General features: G+C 40.4%; 1 protein-coding gene across 1 annotated transcript in view; it reads right to left on the bottom strand.

Moving 5' to 3' along the window:
* Nucleotides 1-13,861: 13,861 nt before the first annotated feature.
* The window catches only part of PTGFRN (prostaglandin F2 receptor inhibitor), a gene marked incomplete at its 5' end in the record, with an annotated part of 905,906 nt that continues 896,687 nt past the window's right edge, over nucleotides 13,862-23,080 (bottom strand). Inside the window, 1 exon segment of the mRNA XM_044071529.1 lies at nucleotides 13,862-18,491. Coding sequence (XP_043927464.1) covers nucleotides 18,325-18,491 — 167 coding nt within the window.

The raw sequence follows: 23,080 nt of genomic DNA, 5'->3' as shown, positions 1-23,080 counted from the left end.
TTCAATCTGCTGCTCTCCATCTTTCCCTGTCTACTGCAATACTGTATTGTTCACACATTCGCTATTATCCCAGGTCATCAGTTGTATTCTTGTTTGGCTTGCATACTTAATGCTAGTTATACAGATGTTAGATTTTATCTATTTTATTGTATCACATATTCTGTAATGTAGTGTGCTGTATCATCTTTAGTTCTGTATTTTGTTTCTGTAGCTTTATCATGTTTTATTTTTGGTGCTTTTCACCCCGGGCCTCTACTGAAAATGGGCTCACCCTGGCCCAGTAGACCTCCCGGTAAACAAATGCAAATAAAATAAATAAGTTACACTTTAATTGGGTTAGGGAGGAACTCTGCTTCACCTGGATGGGGAGCCTGTTCCAGAGAAGGGGTAGTCCCTGGGGCACATACCCGTCTCTCCAGCAGGTCTAATTTAAATCACAAACAATGTTTAAGTGTTTAGAAAAGGTAATTATGGTGCTGTTTCTTTTTCAGATATGCATGTGGTCTAGAGTGGGGTTTGATGATGCTTTGTATACAAGATATAAATCTCCTCTTTGTGACCTTTGTAGAGGAGATCTGAAAGCTCCTTCCTCCAAATTATTCTGACTTGAGAATTTTGTTTTTCAGTGCATTTTTTTCCACTTTTCCCTCCACTGTTGTCTGACACTGTCTTCTTTGACTCTGCCTGCCAACAGAAAACCTGTTTCATTAGTTTTCTTAAAAGGATTTATAAAGCCACTTCAGCATGTATCCCCCTGGAGAGTTGAATGATGCATGGATAAACGAGAACTGTTCAGTAGTTCCAGGGTGTGGGTAATGCCATTCTGTTCAGTACAATACCACAACTCTTCAGATGGAAACAAGTATGCTTTACCTTTTTCTGAGTCCACAGGGTTCTGCACTTCTCTAATCAGATTCACCACATCATACAAACACATCTGGGTTTCCTTAGAGGGCTGCCATTGCGAGAATCTCTCTCTGCTTGCCACTCCATCATGCTGCAGAAAACTTGTACACTTCTGTCTTCTCGATTATGTGGTCTGCCCTCTGCACCATTTAAGTTCCCATTTTGCAGTTATGTAGGCTTTCTTATAACTCAATACCCTAAAACTTGGATTTTGTCTCAATTTCATGACAAATGGCAGTACTTTCAAAAACAGCAGTGCTTTGTGCTCTGCAAGACATTGTTTTTCTCAATTCAATGGTTTCAGCTCTCAGTTTAAGAATGAGACCTTTCTTGTCTTACACTCCATGGGTTATGCTGTTTTCCCTTTTTTGTCAGTCAAGTGTTAACAGGTTTTTCAAAGCTGGCTTTAGGCACAAGTAAACCTTATGGTTGATGGGGGCCCCCCTTGTCATGGGAGTAGTCCAACCACAAATTTTCATATATTGATATTTTGTTACATTTGTCAAACCAGCAAAAACTTGTACAGAAATCTTGTGTACTTAATAAACCAAGTGAGTAACAAAACCTCTTATTTACACCTCTTTTAAAATTTAAAGCTATGTCTGGTTCTAGTAGCAGTGTTTAGTCAAGTAATGGGCTTCACAGTTTCATTAAATGTTCTACCACTGAAAGTGTACTTGGCTTAATTAAATCCCACTGGCAGGCACCTCACCAATCATCCTTGACTTTATGTGGGCCCTGCAAAAACTGTTGCTTCTTGGAGAAAAGTAAGGAGGAAAAAAAAGATTATTCATTTTCTGAATACACACTATCCAAAACTGATCACTAAATGAACATGAGCAAGGTAAGTGCTAGAGATCAGCACCCAAGAGTGACCAAACTAAGTGCTAACCTTGGATTTTAAGAATAGCTGATGCTTTCAATCTTCAGGCATAGTTTTCTCGTTCAGAGAGTTTTATAAATCCTGGCAGAACTCCACAATTAGGTAAATACAAGTGATTTACCCCTTCTTGTGTTTGACAACTCTTAAACAGTCACTCATCTGATGTACATTTCTAGTGTTGCACAATGCATTTCTATTTGCTAAAATCTGTGTAAACTAGTGTTATTATCATGTATGTGTTGCACTGTACGAGTAACAAGCTGGCAATAATTTATTTCACTTTCTAGCACAATCGGCAGCACTGTGCTTACATGGGTGTGTGTGAGAGGGGTAAATCTAGCTGCAATATACTTAAAAAGTAGCACATTGGCCACATTTTCTTTCACTTATCACATCCATAGATATTCCAAATGATACATAGCTATGTTTGGTGGTTTGGCAGCAACATAATGTGTGTGTGGTTTGGTAGCAACAGAATGTGTGTGAAAGCAACTTTTCATTGCCACTGATTATCACAATCAACCCCCTTTTTCTAATTTTCTACACAGGGTCAGAGTGTTGTGTTAACTGCCACCATCTCTCTCGAGTCGATGCCACACTCCTGCCTTCAACACTCATGTGACTGTCACAGATCTTCTCTCAAACAATCCACACACCTCTTTGCTGGATGCTCTCATTTCCTCTTACTTTCTTCCTGTCTGTCACAAATCATCTTTACCAGATTGTCTTCTGCTTTTCTGCAATCTCTTTTCCTTGATCTTTTCTTAGCTACTTTGACTGCTGCTCTTATGCCTTCATTTCTCCACCTGACCCACAGTGTGCATCCTACCACCCACCTCAGTCACTTCATCTCTAACACCTCTAGCTTTCTCATCTTCTCTGCTTTACTGCCTAGTTTTTTCTACCATACTATAATACTGGTTGCACCACTGTTTTGTGCACCTTTACCTTTCATCGTTGTTTGGGATTTTTCTGTCATACACTACACATGACACTATCCCAGTTGGCTGCAGCCCCACTGATTCTAGCTTTGACTTCTTCATTCAGATTTCCCTTCTCCTCAACCACCCCTCCCAGATACTTGAAGCTATTAACCTATTCCACTACCTTCCCCTGTCAGTTCTCAGCTTCTTCTGATTTTCCCCAATTTGCTGCCATTGCCACCATTTTATCTGTATTTAGTTTCATCCCATGAGCCTACAGTTTTGTATACCATTCCTCTTTCCATTATTGAAGTTTTTGCTCAGTCTGCTGGTAATGCCACATTTGCATACAGCAACTTTGTTAATATGTCCCTACCTATCTATATGCTAATATAGTCCATCACCAGTATGAACAGCAGTGGGCTGCTCAGAGCTGAACCCCGGTGCACACCCACTCCCACTGGGAACCCCTATGTGAGACTGAACACTGTTCTTACTTCAGTTATTGGGTCCTTCTACATAGTCTGCACTACTTCTAGCAATGTTTCTGGGACTTCAAACCACTGCAGTACTACCCAAATCAGCTTTTTTGGGACCTTGTTACACATTTTCTCCATGTTTAGGAATGCCCAGTTGGACTCTTTCCTCGTACTTCTTCTCAAAAGTTGTGCTGCATCATAATCTGAATCCAAATTGCTCATCTCCTATCTTACTCCATATATCTATCAATCACCCTCTCCAGAACATTTATGCAATGTGACAGGTTTGATACCATTGTATTTCCTCATGTACACTGGCAAGAGTATGCTTATTCTCCAGTAAACTGAGATACAGCTTTCTCTTCACATTGCTTTGAGTACCCCCAGGAGCCATTTCTCCCTATCTCACCAAGCATCTTTACCACATTTGCTCTTACCTCAGCCATGCCTGCTGCTTTCCTTGACTTAATTTTCCTTAGTGCTATTCTTAATCCTCCTAGGGTGGGCTTTTCCTCTTCTCTCATTGCAGGGTGTGCCTAAGGAAGTGCATCTTCTATGGGATTTTCTTGATTCAGAAGCTGCTGGAAGTACTCCTTCCATCTACCTTTGTTGTTTTGTGGACTGGTGAGCAGGTCATTACTGACATCCATTATGAAGGGTGTTGTGTTTGACTATCTTCTTTATCTTTCTGTCTTTGCCTTGCAACCTGATATAGTTTCTGTGTATCACCTACTGAGTCACTTTCTAGAAGCTGGTACAGTACCTCAGATACCCTGTTCTTTGCTACTACAACTCCTTTCTTAGCTCCTTTGTTATCCAACCAGTATTCCTTCCTAGTCTGGTCTTTTTTCCATCTCCCACTTTTCCTGTACTCTTCCTCCTTTCTTTTGACAACTTCCTGGACTTCTGCATTCTTATATACCTCATTTCCATACCTTGCTCAACCACATATCTGTTCTGTAACCCTTACACACACAGTTTTGAGGTGCTGCCATTCTTCAACTCCACCTATTTCCTCCTCCTCTTGAGGTGCTACAGCCCTGAGTAAATCCTTGAACTGTTGGACTTTTGCTCCAGTCAACTTCCAGGTCTTCAGCCTCTGACAACTGCTTGCTGCTGATTGTAGCAGCCAGTGGTTTATGTGGGACAACTGTTTCACTGGGGATGAGCCCAGTGTCCTTTTTCTATGAGGAAGTTTACCCGAGTTGCATGCTGGCCACTGTTGTATGTGATCTTATGACTCTCTTTTTTCTGAGCCATATATTGGCTACTATCATGCAATTTCCCAGACAGAAGTCTAGAATGGCCTCTCCTCCTTTATTCCTGTTGCCCCACCCATGTGGAATCTGGCAGTCCTCGTATCGTGTTCTGTGTCCCAATATGTGCATTCAAGTCACTCATTACCACCACCAATTCATGTTGCCCTGCTTTATCTGGTATGTCTGCAACTGTCACTATCATAACCCTGCTGTGGAGCATAGGCTGAGATTATGAATACTGCCCTCCCATTATTGCACTGGAATCTTATTGACACAAGTCTGTCACCAATTCTGATGACATCCCTATATCAGCAGGGCTGTATGGGGGGCACAAACACCCCTGCCACTATTAGCATGTCCTTGGCGGAGGTTGGGTAGGCCTGGTCCTAAACTCATTTATCACCAACAAATACCTATGCCCATTTGGCAACATTAGTCAACATGACCAAATCACCTAGAACCATATGTTAAACAGTGTCTAGCCCTGCCACAGCATGCAGTCTGTGATCCATGTTCTCCTGTCTTGAGGATACTGTGCACCACAGTAGATGCGCAAGGGAATTGGTCTGTATAACTCTTCCCACTAAAGGGCACCATGAAGAGTCTCTGCTGCTGCCCACAGCACCATTCATTGGTGAGTTTGAGATGGAAACAATCAGCATGTTTTTCAGAGGTGGGAGGAACCCCACAGAGACACAGGGAGAACATGCAAACTCCACACTGGTACTGGCCAGAGGTCAGAATTGAACCTTGTGTATGGGAGGTGAATACCTTTACCATTAGGCCTCTCGGTCATTGCGGCAAGGTTAATAGCATTACCTTTTCAGAGTGCTTTGTCCTGGTTGAGTATTTGGTTGTTTTTTTTTTTTTTTTTCCCTGTGGAGTGTGCATGCCCTTCCTGTCTGTGTATCTATTCATGTACTCCAGTTAATAGCAGCACCTCTTTACAAACATGCATCAGGTGAACAGAAACTCCTCCACTTTCCCTGAGGGTGAACATGCAGTATGTGTGGGCATGTGTACAGGCACATACATAACTCTTCTGGGTAGCAGCAAAAAAAAAAAAAAAAAAAAATGCGGTTAAGTAATTAAATTTCAAAAGTAAGACGAAAGATATGGTTTACAGTCAAACTACTAAAGATCAGAATATCAACAACCAGAATCCAAAGATGAATATACCATTGATAGAAATGTGGAAACCCTCAGTATTGATCTACCACACTTGCTGCTCTTGCAGGAACCATGTTAGCAAACATTCCTGTATCTGTAGAGGCAGGGACTTTCAGTCTACAATGTTTTCCAGTTTTGTGGGTTTTAACATTTTAGTCTTTCAGCAAGTTGGTCCCAGGATTCTGGTTGGAGATATTCTGGTCTTCATTAACATGATAAACTATAAAATACATCACATTACATTCCGGCACTTCAAGCATCTATGGATTTAGATGTCTCCAGACTGTATAAGTGGATTTTGATCTGGACCTAGTGGTAGCCACTGCCTCAACCCCACCCATTCTAAAACCCACCCTGATCAGTGGTGTGTACAAAAGGCTGCTGTGGGTTGTGTGGTCAGTTGGGGATATTGTGGTCATTACTTCTTAAACTTTCATCACAAACCCTAGAGATGTGCTAAGGAGGTCATTACAGCTTGTGCTAGGGACACTGTGGCCATCATTTATTTTACATTTCTCATAGAAATCAAAAGGGTATAAAGAAGTTACTATAGCTTGCTTAGGGGTAGGGCACTGTCTGGGAACAACAAGGTGGAATACATTAATCATTATTTTCACTTTCCTCACAATCACACATCAGGAACATATACAGGTGGCTGCCTTTGGGGGTTAGGATATGTGGATCAAAGTGTATGTGATATGTCTTTAAGAAGCATATCAAGGACTGAATGTGCACATATAAATACTGAGCATGTGCTATTCAAAGTGCCATTTTGAGTGTGCAGTCAGAGTGTGAGCATGCATGATTGCAGTAGTTTGTATGCAAGTTACTTAAGTTAAAGTCAGTAAACTTCTATCGTGATGTGTTTGTATACAATAAAACTGCTTGAACAGAACCCACAAAGACTCTTCTATTGTGTCCAAAGTAGGACAGCGACATGGTGTCAGAACCGGGATTCCAGAGAATGATAATCGGAGCCATGAGGTGCAGAGATGACAATGAAGGTAAACTAAGAGCAACAAGCATGAAAAAGAGCCAGAAGAGAATCAATGGTAATGAGAATTTGCATAAACTGCTTATTTTATAAAAAAGATAAAATAGCATTACAAGGGCACAAACTGTATTAAACAAGCAGGAGACACAAAAGGTTTATGAACTAAAGGGAAATGTTTAAAATTGAGATATTTGACAAAATTATTAGAAAAGCAAAATGAGTATGCTTAAAGCAAAACGGGCACGTTTAGAGTAAAATGAGCACAAGAAAAGTACAATGGGCATGAAAAGATCAAATGAGCAAAACGGATATAATAAAGGTGAAAAAAGGGGATACATTAAGTGTAAAAATAGCAAGGCGACTGCATGTTTTTTTTTTTGGCAAAGTGCTGTGTTTTGGCATAATTATGACTTTGTATTGTGTCAAGGGCATAACTAGAGTTATTTGAAGTATTTCAGTGTGTAAAAGGGCTTACAGTGTGTACCTATTACCATGTATGTATTCAGAAGAGTTTATAAGTGTGCAAAGTGCAATTATTTTGTGAAGTACAGTCAAAGTGAAGCCATTTTGAAAAGTTTCTTCTGCTAGGTGTATCTATTTCAAAAGTGTCACCATTAGAGTGTTTCTTGCACTGTAAAGAATTGCCTAGCAAGGTACTGCCATTTTGGGGAAATTTCGGTGTGCTGTGTACAGTTTACTTGCAAAGTGCAATTACTTCAAAATGTTATTGACTCTGAGCTTCTCTTGCCCAGTTCATTCACATCATTGTTATTTCATATGTTTCTAACACTAAGAAGCAATTTCTTGCAGTACAGTAATTTCAAGAGTATTACAGTGCCCAAGAGACTCATTCTGCAAAGTTCAGTTATACAGAGGCTTACTGTGCTATTGGAAAAAGTTACAAACACTGGCATACATTTCTGGCACATGTGTATGTGTTTGTGCTTATTTGCAAAACCCTTCACTAGTATGTGCTAATATGGCAGATGGATTTTGAAAGCCCTTACCACTTGTATTTGATCAGAATATTGCAGAGAATTGGAGAATATTTGAGCAAGAGTACAATATTTTTATACAAGCAGCTTATTTAGATAAAGATGCACACACCAGGACACTCATTTTGCTAAATCTAGCTGGGTCAAAGTCCATATAAAGGGAGTGTTCATTTGTGTATGCACCAGCAGTACATGAGGGAGAAAGTTAAACTAGTCATGTTGTTGTACAGGCTGAATCAAGGGAAGACCCAGAGTGTTTGAAACAAAAGTTCAGAGAAATGTGTAACCCCCCCCCCAATTATTATATTACAGAGGCATTTGTTTTACATGAGAGATCAGAAACCAGGGGAAATTTTTGCAGCTTAAATAACTGACCTGAGAAAGCCAAAATTTGTCAGTTTGGGGACTTAAAAGATGAGTTAATAAAGGACAGGCTCGTGTATGGTATTAATAGTGCCGCTGTGAGAAAGATTTTGCTTTGTGACAATGATTTAACATTGCGTAAAGCCATTGAGATTTGTCAAATCCACAAAGTGACAGAAAAACACACAAGTATACCTGCAAGTGACAAGAGCATGGTTTCAGCAGGCTCCAGAGCAAATGTAGATCGCATGCAACATGTGGCAAACCGAAGTAGTCCTAAGCACATGGCAGCCACAACCCCTGCCGGTTCACCAGGGAAACTACATAGTTTTCCAGCAAGTTCTAAGACTGGTTCAGTTAAAGGAGTATGCTCAGTGCAGTATAAGCATGAATCAGCAAAACCCAAGTCCAGCTTTATTGTTAACTGTCACAATTGTGGTGTCAATCATGAGTCTAGAAGAGAGAAATGCTTAGCATTTGGAAAGCAATGTCACAAGTCTAAAAAATGGATCCATTTTCAAAAGTTTTGCAAATCAAATAAACCTCACACAGTTGTAAAGATAGGTCACACAAAAAAGCAAATTGATCAAGTAGAGTTGCAGCAGTCTACTTTATATGTAGATGGTGCATCAGTAATTGGCGAGAGAGTTGATACAGTGAACATATTGGCAAGGAGCGAAGTGTTTTGTACAGTCTGCATCAATGGTAAGTCCACAGAGCTTAAAGTAGACACCGGTTCAAAGTGTAATGTTATATCAGCAGGCATATTTGCTAAAGTGAGAACTAAGGAGCAACTTAATGTGGCCAGTAATGTGAAACTTTTTGCTTATGGAGGTGAAGAAATTCAAACCTTAGGCTCAGTGATGCTTTCATGTTATTTGGCCAAGAACTGTTACAGCTTGTTATTCTATGTAGTTCAAAGACCAGTACAGTCTTTATTGGGTCTCAAAGACAGTTTGAGAATGAATCTGTTTTTTTTTTTTTTTTTTACCAAAGCAGCTTATCACATAAGTGCATATCTTCTCTGAGTATGCTGATGTTTTCGATGACAAGTTGGGCAAACTTCCAGTTGTGTATTCCATGAAGTTAGACCCAGAGGCGACTCCAGTAGTCAGACCAGCAAGACGAGTTCTGGTAGTCATGCAGTATAAAGTTAAGGCTCCGTTGGATAAAATGGTACAGCAAAGTGTAATTTGTCCAGTTACAGAACCAACTGAATAGGTTTCGTCTATGGTAGCAGCTCACAAAAAAAGGCTCAGACAAAATCAGAATATGTATTGACTCAAGAGATTTGAACAAAGCATTGATGAGACTGCATCATTCAATGGGTACAGTCAGAGAGGTCACAGCTCTAATATCGAATGCAACTGTTTTTTTCTGTCTTGGATGCAAAAAGTTCATTTTGGCAAATGATGCTTGATCACAAATCCTCATTACAAACCACTTTTGGTACACCATTTGGCAACTACAGATTACTAAGGATGCCATTTGGAATAAATTCTGAAAGTGAAGTCTTCCAGCATGCAATAAAGCAATTTTTTTCGGGTTATCCATGTGCCATAATAGCAGATGATTTATTGGTTGGAGGCAATGGTGAAGCAGAGCATGACAGAAACCTAGAGAGAGTTCTAGACAGAGCACATGAAGTGCATTTGAAGCTCAATCCTCTGAAGTGCAAATTCAGACTACCAGAAGTTACATATGTAGGTAATTTATTTACCAGTACTGGCTTCAGACCAGACCTGACCAAGCAAGGGTCCAAGGCAGAAAGTGGGGCTTGCAGGGAGAAAACCCAATGGTTAGTGAAGAAGACAGAAGCAGACTACTATAGTAGGCAAAGGGGGAGGGAAAGAAGACTTCCAACAGTGAATACGCTCGAACATCTACATTTGTGGTAAGTGTACACACCTGTAACTATGTTCTGTGTGTTTCATGTTGCAGACCTGACTTGTGGGATATTTCCCAATGCTGAGATGAAGGTAGAAGGAAGATTATATGTTGAAGAGAGGATGCCCTGCAGGATGGCAGTGGCAAATCCTGCTCTAGACCTGGAAAAGGCTGATAAGTGGTAGTGTTTGGTAAAGGTATGCACAAATGACCAGGTAGCAGATTCCAAAAGGTCTTTAGCAGGGACTACTTTCAGGAAGGCAGCAGAGGTAGCAGTGGCCCTGGTAGAGTGAGTCCTGACAAGCTTCAAATGGCTTTTACCACGATGGCTATAACAAAAGGAAATAAGTGAGAGATCCACTTGGACACAGTTGGTTTGGAAACTGGTTTCCCTTTAGAGCCAATGGCAAAAGTCAAAGAGCTGGTCTGACTTTCTGAAAGATTTAGTTCTATCAAGATAGTAGTGGAGCTGTCTATGCACATCCAAGTTGTGAAGGATTCTCTCCCCATTTTGAAGATTGGGGAAGAAGGTGGGCAGGTGTAGAGCTTACTTCAAAAAATGTGTCAGTGACCACATTGGACATAAAGGATGGGCCAGTCCTGAGTGAAATATAAGAAATAATTCCACTGCCATGAGAGCTTGCAGCTCAGAGAACCTCTTAAATGAGGTGACAGCCAGTAAAAGGGCAGTCTTCCAGGTTAAGAATTTTAATTCAGCAGAAGCTGCCGGTTCAAAGGGAGGCAAGTATCAATTTTTCCAGAACAAAATTGAGGTCCCATGGAGGTGTGAGCTGCCTCCTGGGAGGTCTGATGTGAATCACTCTCCTAAGGAATTGTTTCAGCTGGGGGTTGGAAAAGATAGGAGGAAGAATAGGCATGTGGGCTGAAATGGCAGAGGCGTGAATTTTGATGGAGGAAAAGGGTAGGCCTCTGTCAACCAGGTTAGCAAAGTAATCTAAAATGGCAGACATATTGGCTGAATTAGGATCAAGGCCTTATTGCTGGCACAAAATGGAGAATCTTTTCCACTTGGATGAATTTCATTTCCTAGTACTAGGCCTTCTAGCCTCCTTGAGAATGTCTTGAACTCATTTGCTTAGATTAGGCTCAGAGGAGGATGCTGAGGGATTATCCAGGCTGACAGAGTCTGATGACTGGGATGCACAAACCCCCCCTTGTCCTGAGTCAGAAGGCCTACTCTCTGAGGAAACTGCCATGGATTTTCGTTGGTTAAATTTAGTAGCAATGGGTACCAGTGCTGCCTGGACCAGTCTGGGGCTATCAGAATGATCCTTGGGCCCTCCTCCATGATTTTAGGATGACCTGTGAAAGAAGAGGCTACAGGGGATGCATAAAGGTAAAGGTGGCTTCAAAGGAAGGAGAAAGCATCTGTCCTCCAGGCTGTGGGTAGTTTGCTCCTGGAAAAGATTTTTTTTCCAGCTGGAACATTTTCCTTGGTGGCAAAGGGATCTATCTGTGGGGATCCCATTTCTGCACTATGCTGAGAAATGTTTCTGATGCAGATGCCACTCATGTGGACCCACATCAAGCTCCTGCTGAGGTGACCTGCAAGAGATTTTTGAGCACCTGGAAGGTATTGCGCCATTAGATGCAACCCCAGAGAGTGAGCTGTCTCCCAGACCTGCATAGCTAGCTGACAAGGAGTAAGAGTGAGTGCCTCCTTATTTATGTACCACATCATGACTGTGGTGCTGTCTGTTTTGACTAGCAGGACCCCCGGTTTCAATTTTTCTTTGGAAGTTACTAGGCCCTTTTGAACTGCCATTAGTTCATTCCAATGTATGTGCTTGTCTCTGAACTGAATTTCCATCTGCCTTGGGATTGAAAGTGTCAGAAATGAGATCTCCAGGCTGTCTCTAAAGCATCTGTGTTTAAAGTTTGGCCAACAGTGGTGAACCTGAAGGGGAAACCTGGGTTCTGGGCACATGCCTGTGTCCACCATGCAAGTTCCTCCTTGAGGCAAGTAATCAACTGAATTTTCGTGTCCGGGGATTGTGCCCTGGTGCCACAGATTACTGAGGTACCACTGGCGCTTCCTCATGTGTAGCATGGCCAGAGAGATCATGAGGATACAAGATGCCATGTAGCACAATTCTCTGAGAAATTCCCTGGCTGTGAGGCATTGTCTCTGCATAATATTGTGGAAGTACTGATTCAGGAAGGAAACCTTTTCTGGGGGAGAAAGGTCTTTTGCAATGAGGAATCCAGAACAGCCCCCAGGAAAACAACCATGGTGGATGTGTGTGTTGGATTTATGAAGATTTATGGTGAACCCCAAGGAGGTTCTGAGTGAAGGCCAGATCCTTGAGGAGCTTTGCCTGATTCGTGGCTTGAACAAGGCAGTCCCTAGACAGGGATAAATTAGGACCCCTCTTGTTCTGCAGAAGGTGATCACAGGGGCTAAGCACTTTTTGAAGACCCTGGGAGCAATAGACAAGCCAAACAGCAGTGCAGAGAACTGAAAGTGACTGGTACCTGCTCTGAAACATAGAAAGCTTCGGCAAGATTCCTCTATAGGAATGTGCAAATAAGTATATTTTAGGTCCAAGGTAACCATTAAGGTCTCAGGGGCTATCATGGGAAGACATTTTTGAAGAGTCAACATTTTGAATTTTGGCACCAGCAAGGACTGATTTGAGGGTAGACATGTACAAAATAGGGTACCAAGAGCCTTCCTTTCTGGGAACCAGGAATAGCCTGGAATAGAACCCCTTCCCTATTTGGTGTTTTGGTACTGGTTCCACTGAGCCCTGTAAGCACAGGTTGAGAATTTGAGAAAGGGCCTCTGCTCTTTGATTTTGTGGAATATCTGAGTAATCTGAGTATCTTAATGGCTCTTTGAAAGGAAGCCTATAACTATTTGAGAAAACAAACATTCAAAACCCACTTGCCTGAAGTGATGAGAGACCGATTTTCTTTGAACAGGGACATCCTTACATCTATCTTTTTACGACAGGGTGGAGGCATGGGGATGGGAACAAGAGTGATTGCTACTCTCTGCCAGGACCCTGTGACCTAGAACTTCCCTGCCTGGGGGTTTGAGGACCACTGCATCAGCTTTTTTGATTGGTGCTGTCTTTCAGGTATTTCCCTCCAAGGTTTCTTTGGCCTGCTGTTTGACTGAGAGGGAAAAGGCCAGTGTTTAGTGGAAATATTTCTACTGGTATGTGTTCACTGAAGTTCTTATTGGTTTTATTTAGTCATTTCTACACACTAGCAATTAAATTCACATAAAGCACACCTACTAGGACATGATATATGAAGAACAAAAGCTGTTAAGCTTATTAAATCAAGGGAGTGAATACACCGAATTTCATTTTTACAATCTCAGTATTGTACTTTGAGCAATTCATTCATTTAATTCATTTAATTCATTTAATCTTCACTTCACAGTGCTTGAAAAGGCTGCCTTGAAAACTGGTATTTGTGCCTAAACTTCATTACAATTTTATGTTGCCGTTTTTTTTTTTGTTTTTAATTAATGCTTTGAAGCCATAGAAATGAAAGCATAATTTTTTCATTTGGCCAGTACAATTCCTGTTTGGTGACTTCCACCAAGCTGCTCCTGAGTAACCACAGAATTTAGCACTGTTTCGGTTTGTCAGACTGGTTTACTTGACTTATAGTAGACAATGACTGCTGCTTTGCTAGCCAACTACAATGAATCAACAAGTCCTTTTAAGTAATCTGCTTTTGGTCAAAAATCTTGTTTTTAGTTTTGGCATATCAACAGAGTAAATTGTAGAATTTGCATAAAATGTAATTTTTTTAATTTACCAGCCTATGGCAGATTACACTTTTTTTTTTTTTTAACTCCTCAAAAGCTGCACACAGATCACCAATCTAACAAACCAACGGCATCATAAGAAAATATTTAAATGAAAACTAACTCAAGTTAAACACAATACCTCATAAATAACAAATACAATTTATCTGATTTAGAGTAAGGAGTTTTTGACCAGAACTAAAAAGTAACACAAATGAAGGTTCAGCATTGACAAATGCTTGTTTTATTATAATCCTTTTTCAGTTTTACAATGTTATCCTTGAACCATTGGAAATGGACATTTTTTTTCCTAAGGGAAAAATACAATACAAAACCTTTAAGAAATACTCAATATTTATGTACACATTGTAATGATCTTACCAAAAAATAAGCCTAGTAGTCTCTGAAATCTATTACAGTTCAAAAAAGTAAGTATTTTTGGCTTACTTCAGTACACTGGTATTTTAACTTTTAAAATTGGATTAAAATGATTCCTAATTGTTTAAGAAAAGATGGCAAAAATATTTAAAATGGACATAAAAAGGAAGAGTACTACTCTAGCTACTAGAACTATTGCTGTTTAGAATAAACTTCTGGCACTTGATTTCCAAACATTTTACTTTCACAGACTACAAAGTTGTAAAATGTAGGAGAACCCAAAAATATTCTGACACCACAAATAAGATGCGTTTTTTAAATTCAGACAAATTCATTTAGCTTAGCCACAACAAAAGAAATCAAATGAACAAGGCTTATGTAAGGGGAAAAAAATATTGTCAAATTAGTACTGACAAGTGGGTTGCGTGAATAACTGCCAGTGAGTTCTGTAGTGTAACTGGTCAATAATTTTATTAACATTACTCTGTTTTACCCATTTCCATACTAGTGCTGATTTTCATCCTGGTAACCATTCTGTTACATATTTTGTGCCCAACAGATAACCAGACAAACTGTCACATTCTACTTTTTTTTTTATTTTGCAACCATGTTTTGTTTTCTTTCTACTCCTGGTATTCATTTTGTTTTGACATCTTTTTGTAAGTGATACTCTTCAAGGCTTCTTATGAAACCATATCGTTTTGCCTGATGTCAAACTTTAAGGAAATTATTAGATACAGCTATAGACTGACCACCATCTACCCTCATTTCTGAATGAAAACAGCAATTTATGATTAGCTGAGGGGTCATCATGCCAACCTCTAAGGAAAGAAACCTTTTACAGCAGCCCTTAAAAAATTCAGTTTTAATACATCAATGTGGAAAAAAACTTTCCAGCATCCAAAACAGCTTTGAATACGCCATAATACAGGCTGTGATGTAAATATTTTTTTCACTGATGGCCAACTTAGAGAATTCGAACTGCCATTTTGTAGTTAGATGTATATACCACATAAGAGACAACAAAAAAACATAAAAGTAATTAAATCGAATGCACAAGACTTTCTGCAAATGTTATCCTTCTTAAATGCTGTTTTGAGCTTGGACGGTGAAGGAAGCTGCCATAACCCTTTGACAGAAATCTGGACCAATTTACTACAATCATTATGTATGAGGCTGTGAAGCCGCGGTGGTGCAGCGGTAGCGTTGTCACCTCACAGCAAGAGTGCGACCCCTAACCGGGAAAAGCCGAAAGAAAGATTATGTATTTGTATGAGGCTGTGTGTAGAAGTAATCAGCATTAATTCAAAATCAGTACTTTTCTGAAGACTTCCAAGCTAGCTGTTGGGAGTTGTGTCTAAAAACACCTAAAATGGGCTTTGGCAACAAAAGGAAACCATTAAATAATCAGACATCCACTCTGTCAAAACAGTCTACATTGGTTTTACCTTCTAAACAACGAGAGATAACATACATACTTGTACAAAGGAAACAAAGTGAAATGCTTTTGCTGATGAAGTAAGTAGAAAAAAATAGTACAAGAAGAATGTCAGATTCTTGTGTCTCAGTCTCCTGATTTTACTCAATCACCACAAATTAGAGAGATTACTAGTATGTTCCAGAATGTCAACATGGAAGATCACAACACATTTCAACAAAAAGCACAAATCAGCACTTGAATGGAACCATAGATAGAAAAGTAGCATGACACATCTCAGTTCATGTTTTGACAATCCGTTGGCATCCATCATATTCTGGATACTTAGCAGGATTTCTAAGATCAGAAAACAAATGTACAGATCAGAACAAACTCTTTAAATACAAAAAAAAAAAAAAAAATTCAAGCTAGAATCAGACATAATAATTTTTGTGTTTAGATTCCATCAACACAACCAGCCATAACAAAAGTCAGTGTGTTTGCAGATTCCATCTAACTTTGGAGTGTAAGAATATGTAGTACCAGACATTACTGGGTTAGTTTCTCCCTCTGAGCCGAAATACAATCCCTTGCTCCATCTGTGTTACTAAAAAAAAAAAAAAAGACAGGTAGAGGACGGCAGTAAATATATAAATTTGCTCAATAGGTGAATTATATAAACACCAAATGAACTACACATTTGAAAAAAAATTAGAAAAACAAACATAAGCAAATGCTGAATTTTTCAGCTCAGCATTTTCATATTAGCTTCTGCAGTAAGCTAAAACAAAAATTACAATTAATTTAATGTGACATGAGTGTATTTAACACCTCAGATTTGGGAAGTTATTTAACTTTATTCTAATTTCTAACGACCAAGTCTAGTTAAGGAAAGGTATCCAAATAAAGCTGTCTTGCAAAACACTATCTACCGGGAAACCCTGAGACATTTTTTTTGCTATGAAATACAAACAACTTTCTGTGCAGTTATTTCAGTACTACATTACTGCAGGTGTCAATAAAAAAATTCTCTACAACTACTGAACTCTGCAATTACAGGCAGCAATTAAAGAGAAGCCAGTGACATTGTTTATATACAATAGTTGCTTATTTTAGCCAAAACTTTTACATTAATCTCACATAAAGCGCCACTAGCAAAATAAAGCACACCTCTATGATCTAGACTTGTAAGGACTGCTCAGTTAATTCCTACAGCACATGCAGTGCAAGGGATGAGGATATATAACCTGAAGCTGACAAGAATTAGTAAAGCAGTCAAAATAATGGCAGACTGCAACTTTCTCAAAGCAGTGCACACATCAATGTAATTTATTGTGGTGGTTGAAATGTTGCTAAAAATTAGTGCAGTCTGCAAGACTAAGGACCTTCCCAAATAATGTCTGACGACATTTATAAGGATTTTTTTTCAAGGCAGCAGATACTGTGAAAAGAATGGAGAAGCTTAGCTTAGATTAGTTTTGAAATGTGTACTGCACTGGCCGAATTAAATATTTTTGAGCTTCAGACATTATTTTGTTGGCACATAAATTACAACAGAAAACTCCTACCTTTTACAAAAGCTGTGAAAGTGTGTGTGTGTCTGTACGTATACAAGCACACAAAAACACAGACACACAATCGGTGAAGTCCATAATTTCACAGTGAATTTACATATTGCTGAAAAATCAATTTCAGCTCTCTTAACACTATCTATACATATGAAGCGCCCAAACAAAAAAAATTAATGTGCAAAATGACCACATTTTGGAATAATAAAATTATGACAGATATTTATATCACTTCTCTGCATAACAAGAAATTCATCTATGAATGTACAACAGCAAAGTAAATAAATGCAGTGTCAGCAAACTTTTATATGGGCACTTAACTTCATTATCTGGATATACCTAGACACATCAACCTGCTTCCCATTTCAGGGCCTTTTCAGATGTGTGTACTACTATCATTTTTAAGTTTGGCACTTGCAACATAAAACAGTACAACTCAAAAATATAGGATAACACCAATCATAACTGTTGCAATCATGTTCTAAAGTTGAAAAGTCCTAATTAAAAAACAAAGCATACACCTGAAAATTAACAAATTATTGTCCTCGTCCCCCCCAAATCACTAACACCTATTAGATGATGTCAACAATTCCTTATGTCCTGTAAATGATTACATTGCAGAGCATCGAAATGTAATATCAGAATGATCACAATGTTCACATATCTCTGGAGTGTGTAGATTTGACAACTTAATGTAGTAGTGTACTCATCCAGATTTAAATGCAACATCAGAAGTCTGCTCAGTACCATCATAATTCCAGTTTTCCATGGCTCAGGATCCTATGTTACGCACAGCTGGGTACCTCAATGAGTGGTTAATGAGTGAAGATATGGAGCATTTAATAAGAAATTAGTGCAAAAAAAAAAAGTGACATGAAAAACTCTGTACCACTGAATACACAAACATTTCAGCTGCACTCTGTTTTACAAATTTTTACTTGCCTGCCAGGCATTATTATGGGGTTCTGTTTCTTAACAGAGTGATACTTATTGCATCAGCAAACACTGAACAATTCTGTAGCCCAGCAGAGCAAGATATCAAAAGAAACAGCACAACATATTATTGCAGCTGAAGGCTTAAACAAATAGCGTAATTCAAATTGAAATAGAAAAATTGTTTAGGATTAAAAAATAAGTGTCATTTCTCTTTTCAGTAGTGTGTCTCCTTGGAACTTCAAGAAGGAAGACTTCTGTTAGTGTTTGTAAGCCACATGGACTGGAGTGGATTCTGTTCACCTGACACAACATTCAATAGGTCAAGGTTTATGCTGTAACAATTATCTAGTTTCCGCTTTAGTATTTCCTAATTGTCCTTTCAGTCCATTTCCATTGACATAAGCCTTCTGTGGTCACGTCTTGCTTCCTTCACATCCTTCTTGCAGCAAAATCGTGCACTGCAGTAACCAATGAGGCATGCCAACAGTCCAACAGCCAAAGATACGCCAATGCCACATACGACTGGTATCTTAAATGAACTGAGCACTGAAACAAAAATTAAAGCAGAAAAGAATATATTAGACAAGTTCATTGTCGAAAAGAAAAAAAAAGCAAAGAAAGCATGAAGAAAAATCACCCAATTAGTAATGAAACCTTACTCATTTTTGTATAGGCTGGGAAAAGAACAATGGCAATTAAATCAGTCACTTGTGTGCATAAATGTTTTGTCAGCTAAAAAGGCATTTCTATTAATATGGTCACCTATGTCAAGAAAATATAATTTAAATGGTTAAAGGCTTAATATTAGCATGTTTTCGTTAACTCAGAATGAAAATTTTTTTTTTTTTCCTTTACTAAGTATGCTTTCTACAAAAAGTCAATAAGGTGTAGTCTTGGTTTGGCTTTTAATTCCACCAGACAGAAATGTGAGGTCTTCTTTGCAGTCATATGACTCACCCCCCCCCCAAAAGGAAAGGCATTAAAAAGAAGTTTGTACTTACCCCATAATGTTCCATGCGAGTTGTTCATCTCGCCTTCATTCTTACAAATGGGGTCGGAGCCAATCCCTCGGCTCCAAATCGGTCTACTACAAAGCGCGAGGTCTTCAAATAGCTCGAGACCAAGTCCCTATCCCATGATGCACCTAGAGTTACCTCAGATCTTGTTTGCTGCATATAATACCATATGTCATTCTATCACTCCATAAGAGAAAGTATAGAAGGGTTGAGCAACCAGGAAGGATCCAGCATCTCGGTCTTCTGAAAGCCCAGGAGGGGGTAGGATGGAGGGAAGTAGGAATGTAGGCGAGATGAACATTATGGAACGTTATAGTAAGTACATAACTTCTTTATGTAAAGTTGTTCTATTTTGCTGTTCATTCTTACAGATGCGTAGCGTCCCAAGCACCATCAATCTCGGGAGGCTCACAGGAGTATGTTCTTCAGGACAGTAGACCCAAGAGACGCCCTGTGCCTGGAGGCCCTGTCAACTTTGTAATGAGTGATAAAGGTATCAGGCCTTGATTAAGTGGCTGCTGCACAAATGTTTTTAATAGGAAGTCTTGCAGAAAAGGCAGAGGATGTAGTTGAGTAATTTTGTATTGTAAGGGCATATTGGCAGCTGAATAAGCAAATGTGATACAATCAGATAACCATTTAGGCAGAGTTGTTTTAGCCACTGGCATACCTTTCCTAGAGTCTGAAAAAGAAACAAAAAGCTGTTCCGATTTCCTAAAATCTTTTGTTCTTTCCAAGTAAAATCTGAGCTGTCTGCGAACATCAAGTTTGTGCAGCATATATTCTAAACTATTGGAGTGATTGAGGAAGAAAACTGGCAAATCAATAATTTGGTTAAGATTAGTTTCAGTACAAACCTTAGGCAAAAAGGAGGGGTTTTGTTTGAAGTGAGATTCTGTCTGCATGGAAAATCAAGTTAGGAGGCTTAATGGACAAGGCTTGAAGCTCTGACACTGCGGGCAGAAGTAATAGCTGCTAAAAAGATAGTCTTCCATGACAAAAATCTGAGGTCACATGTGGAAGCTGGTTCAAATGGAGGAAGAATAATGCGGGAAAGTATAATATTTAGATTCCATGGGTAATAGGGAGATTTCACAGGTGGTCTGAGATGAAAAGTCCTTTGAGAAAGGCTTTGGATAATTTGTGTGACATAATATTCAATCCTTCAAATCCAAGATGAAAATTAGAAACGGCAGCAAGTCGAACACGAACAGTTGCTGCTGCAACTCCTTTGTTGAAAATCATGGTCAAGAACTCTAAAATGGAAGCCATACGGGCTTGGTAAGGATCAATATTGTTTTTAGAGGCCCATATAGACAATTTTTTCCATTTGCTAAGGTATAGCTTTCCCCGTAGAAGACTTATGAGAGGATAAGAGAATTTGCTTAGTCTCATTGGAAAGGTTATGGAACCTGGTTATAATAGGAACTGGAGCAGCCAAGCTGTCAGCTTCAGGGACTGCAGAGAGGGATGAAGTTCCCCCGACAAGTGCGTCAGAATGTCCGGAACTGGGTCCAGAATCCAAGGGTCCTCCAAAAGATGAAGTTGAAGGAAGGGGAACCAAATCTGATGAGGCCAATGAGGGGCTATTAGAATGATGGTCCTTCCCACAGTTTTTGCTTTCTGTAGAACCTTGGGTATCAACAGGATTGGTGGAAATGCATAGAGGAGACCCGGAGGCCAATCGTGAATGAGTGTGTCCCTTGGGGCTTCTCCCGGACAGGGAATCAGGGCAAAGTAGCTTCTGCATTTCGTGTTCATGTGACTGGCAAAAAGGTCACAGCAAGGCTGGCCCCACCTGCGGAATATCCTGTCTGCCATTTCTTTCTTGAGGGACCACTCATGGGGCAACAAAATTGCTCTGCTCAGCTTGTCTGCTATCACTTTAGATTTCCCCAGGATGTGCGTTGCTAACAGAAAGCGCTGGGTGGATATAGCCTGCCATACTCTTACAGCCTCACGACAAAGGGGATATGACCTGGTTCCTCCTTGTTTGTTCAAGTACCAGACCACTGACATGTTGTCTGTCTGAATTGCAATCGTACCCAGAGGAAGAGAGTCCTGGAAGTACTGCAACTCCAAAAGTACTGCTCTCATCTCTAAGACATTGATAGGCAGATGTGTCTCTTGATCGGTCCATGTGCCTTGGGCTGTTTTTCCCTGAAACTACCCTCCACCCTATCAGGGAAGCATCCATGGTCACTGTGGCTGCTGGTGGGGTAAAACAAAGGAACGTCCTATCGTGATATGAAGTCAACCACCACTGAAGATCCTTCTTGCAAGAGTTTGTGATCATTATCAGGTGAGACATGGGAAGTTATTGGTAAGACCATTGAGTGAGCAACAGCCATTGCAGTATTCGCATGTGCATATGACCCAGCGGTATGGCTAGAATTGCAGCTGCCATCATACCTAACAAGTTTAGAACTTCTGACGCTGGAGCCTTGTTTTTGGATATCAGAATTCAGACCTGCTGATGGAGTAGTAAGACTCTTTCTTCTGGAAGTCTTAACGTGGTGGTAGTGGTGTCCAGTTCTGCTCAGATAAAAATGGTATGTTGCGATAGCGATAAGCAGATTTTTCTGAGTTTATTGTAATGCCCAGCTGGCTGCAGAGTGACAGAATGGAGTCCCTGGCTTGAATGAATTGATGCCTGGCAGTGGCGGTGAGGAGCCAATCGTCTAGGTGTGGAAACACCTAAAATCCTAAATGTCTCAGGTGAGCCATGACCACTGCCATACATTTGGTAAACACTCTGGGGGGGCTGTAGTGAGACCAAAGGGCAAGGCTCGAAACTGGTAATGATTGGCTCACAGCTGGAAGCACAGATGATCCCTGGATGGTCTGGCCATTTTTATGTGGTAGTAAGCATCCTGAAGATCTATCGAGCACATCCAGTTCTTCTTCCCTAAGAAGGGAAGTATCGACTGAAGAGTGACCATCCGAAACTTCTCTTTTTTGACAGATTTGTTTAGCCTGCTGAGGTCCAGTAAAGGTCTCTCATCCCCTGTCTTTTCTGGAACTAAAAAGAATCTTGAGTAAATTCCGGATCCTGTCTGGTCTGCTGGGACTAGTTAAATGACTCTTTTTTAGCAACGTCTGGACCTCTACTGTTGCCTGTTCCCTGTAACTAGGTGGAACGTCCAGGATTTTCCTCATCGGTGGAGGGGATGTGGATAAGGGAATGAAGTATACTCTGGAAATATTTTGTACCCAGTTAATTGTTATTTTGAGCCAGGCATCTGGATATAAAGATAAGCGACCCCGACTGCCTCCAGAGTAGGACAGTTGGGCCTCCTTTCAGGAGCGCTGGTAGGGCTTCCAAAAGAAGTGATCTCTGTCACCCAGGTTTTGCGGACCTCCTCTGCCACGAGCGCAGCATATTCCATTATTGCCCCCTCCTCTGCCCCTGGAGGGGGGTTCACTATGTGTGTCCTGAAAGGCTCCTTGGACTTTTCAGAACCACATTTTCCCTACCCTTTGACAGCAGAGTCTTTCCTTCCTGCTCACACCTGGTCAAAATTTACTTAACTTTGGGCCAGAAAAGGGACGAGCCATCAAAAGGGGTATTCACAAAGGATGACTTGAAGGGCTCTGCGAAGGAACACAAGCACATCCAGGAGTGTCTCCTAAGAGCAATTCCTGTACCCACTGCCCTGTTCATTCCATCAGCTGCATACGAAATGAGGTGCATGGACAAGTTAACAAGGGAATTGAGGGTAGCAAGCTGGGAGGCAACTTTGTCGGAAGCTCCTGCAGCTACTGTACCCTGAAGAGAATCTCCCAGCTCTTTAAGGAGATCTCTTTGCAGTCTTGTGAAATGGGTTAGGTAGTTGAGCAGAGTGCAACAGTCGCTGAACGGTAAGTGCACTTCCCATATCTATCCATGATCCTGGAATCTCTGTTAGGAGGATGGATAGAGGAGGAAGTTTCTGAAATTTCCTTTTTGGTGGCTGCAGCCACCACCATGGCATCGACTGGCACACCCTTGGTCAGAAAGGATTTATCTTGGGGAGCAGAGATAAATTTATTAGGCCTTCCTAGGGACATGCTCCATGGTGTCCGGTGACTACCATGCCTTTCGTGAGACCAGCTGCATCAGCTCATCAAAGGGCAGAC

The sequence above is a fragment of the Protopterus annectens genome, chromosome 5.part0 (genome assembly GCF_019279795.1).
Source record: "Protopterus annectens isolate FY-2018-M chromosome 5.part0, PAN1.0, whole genome shotgun sequence".
Lineage (NCBI taxonomy): Eukaryota > Metazoa > Chordata > Ceratodontiformes > Protopteridae > Protopterus > Protopterus annectens.
This window is presented reverse-complemented; position numbering and strand designations above follow the sequence as displayed.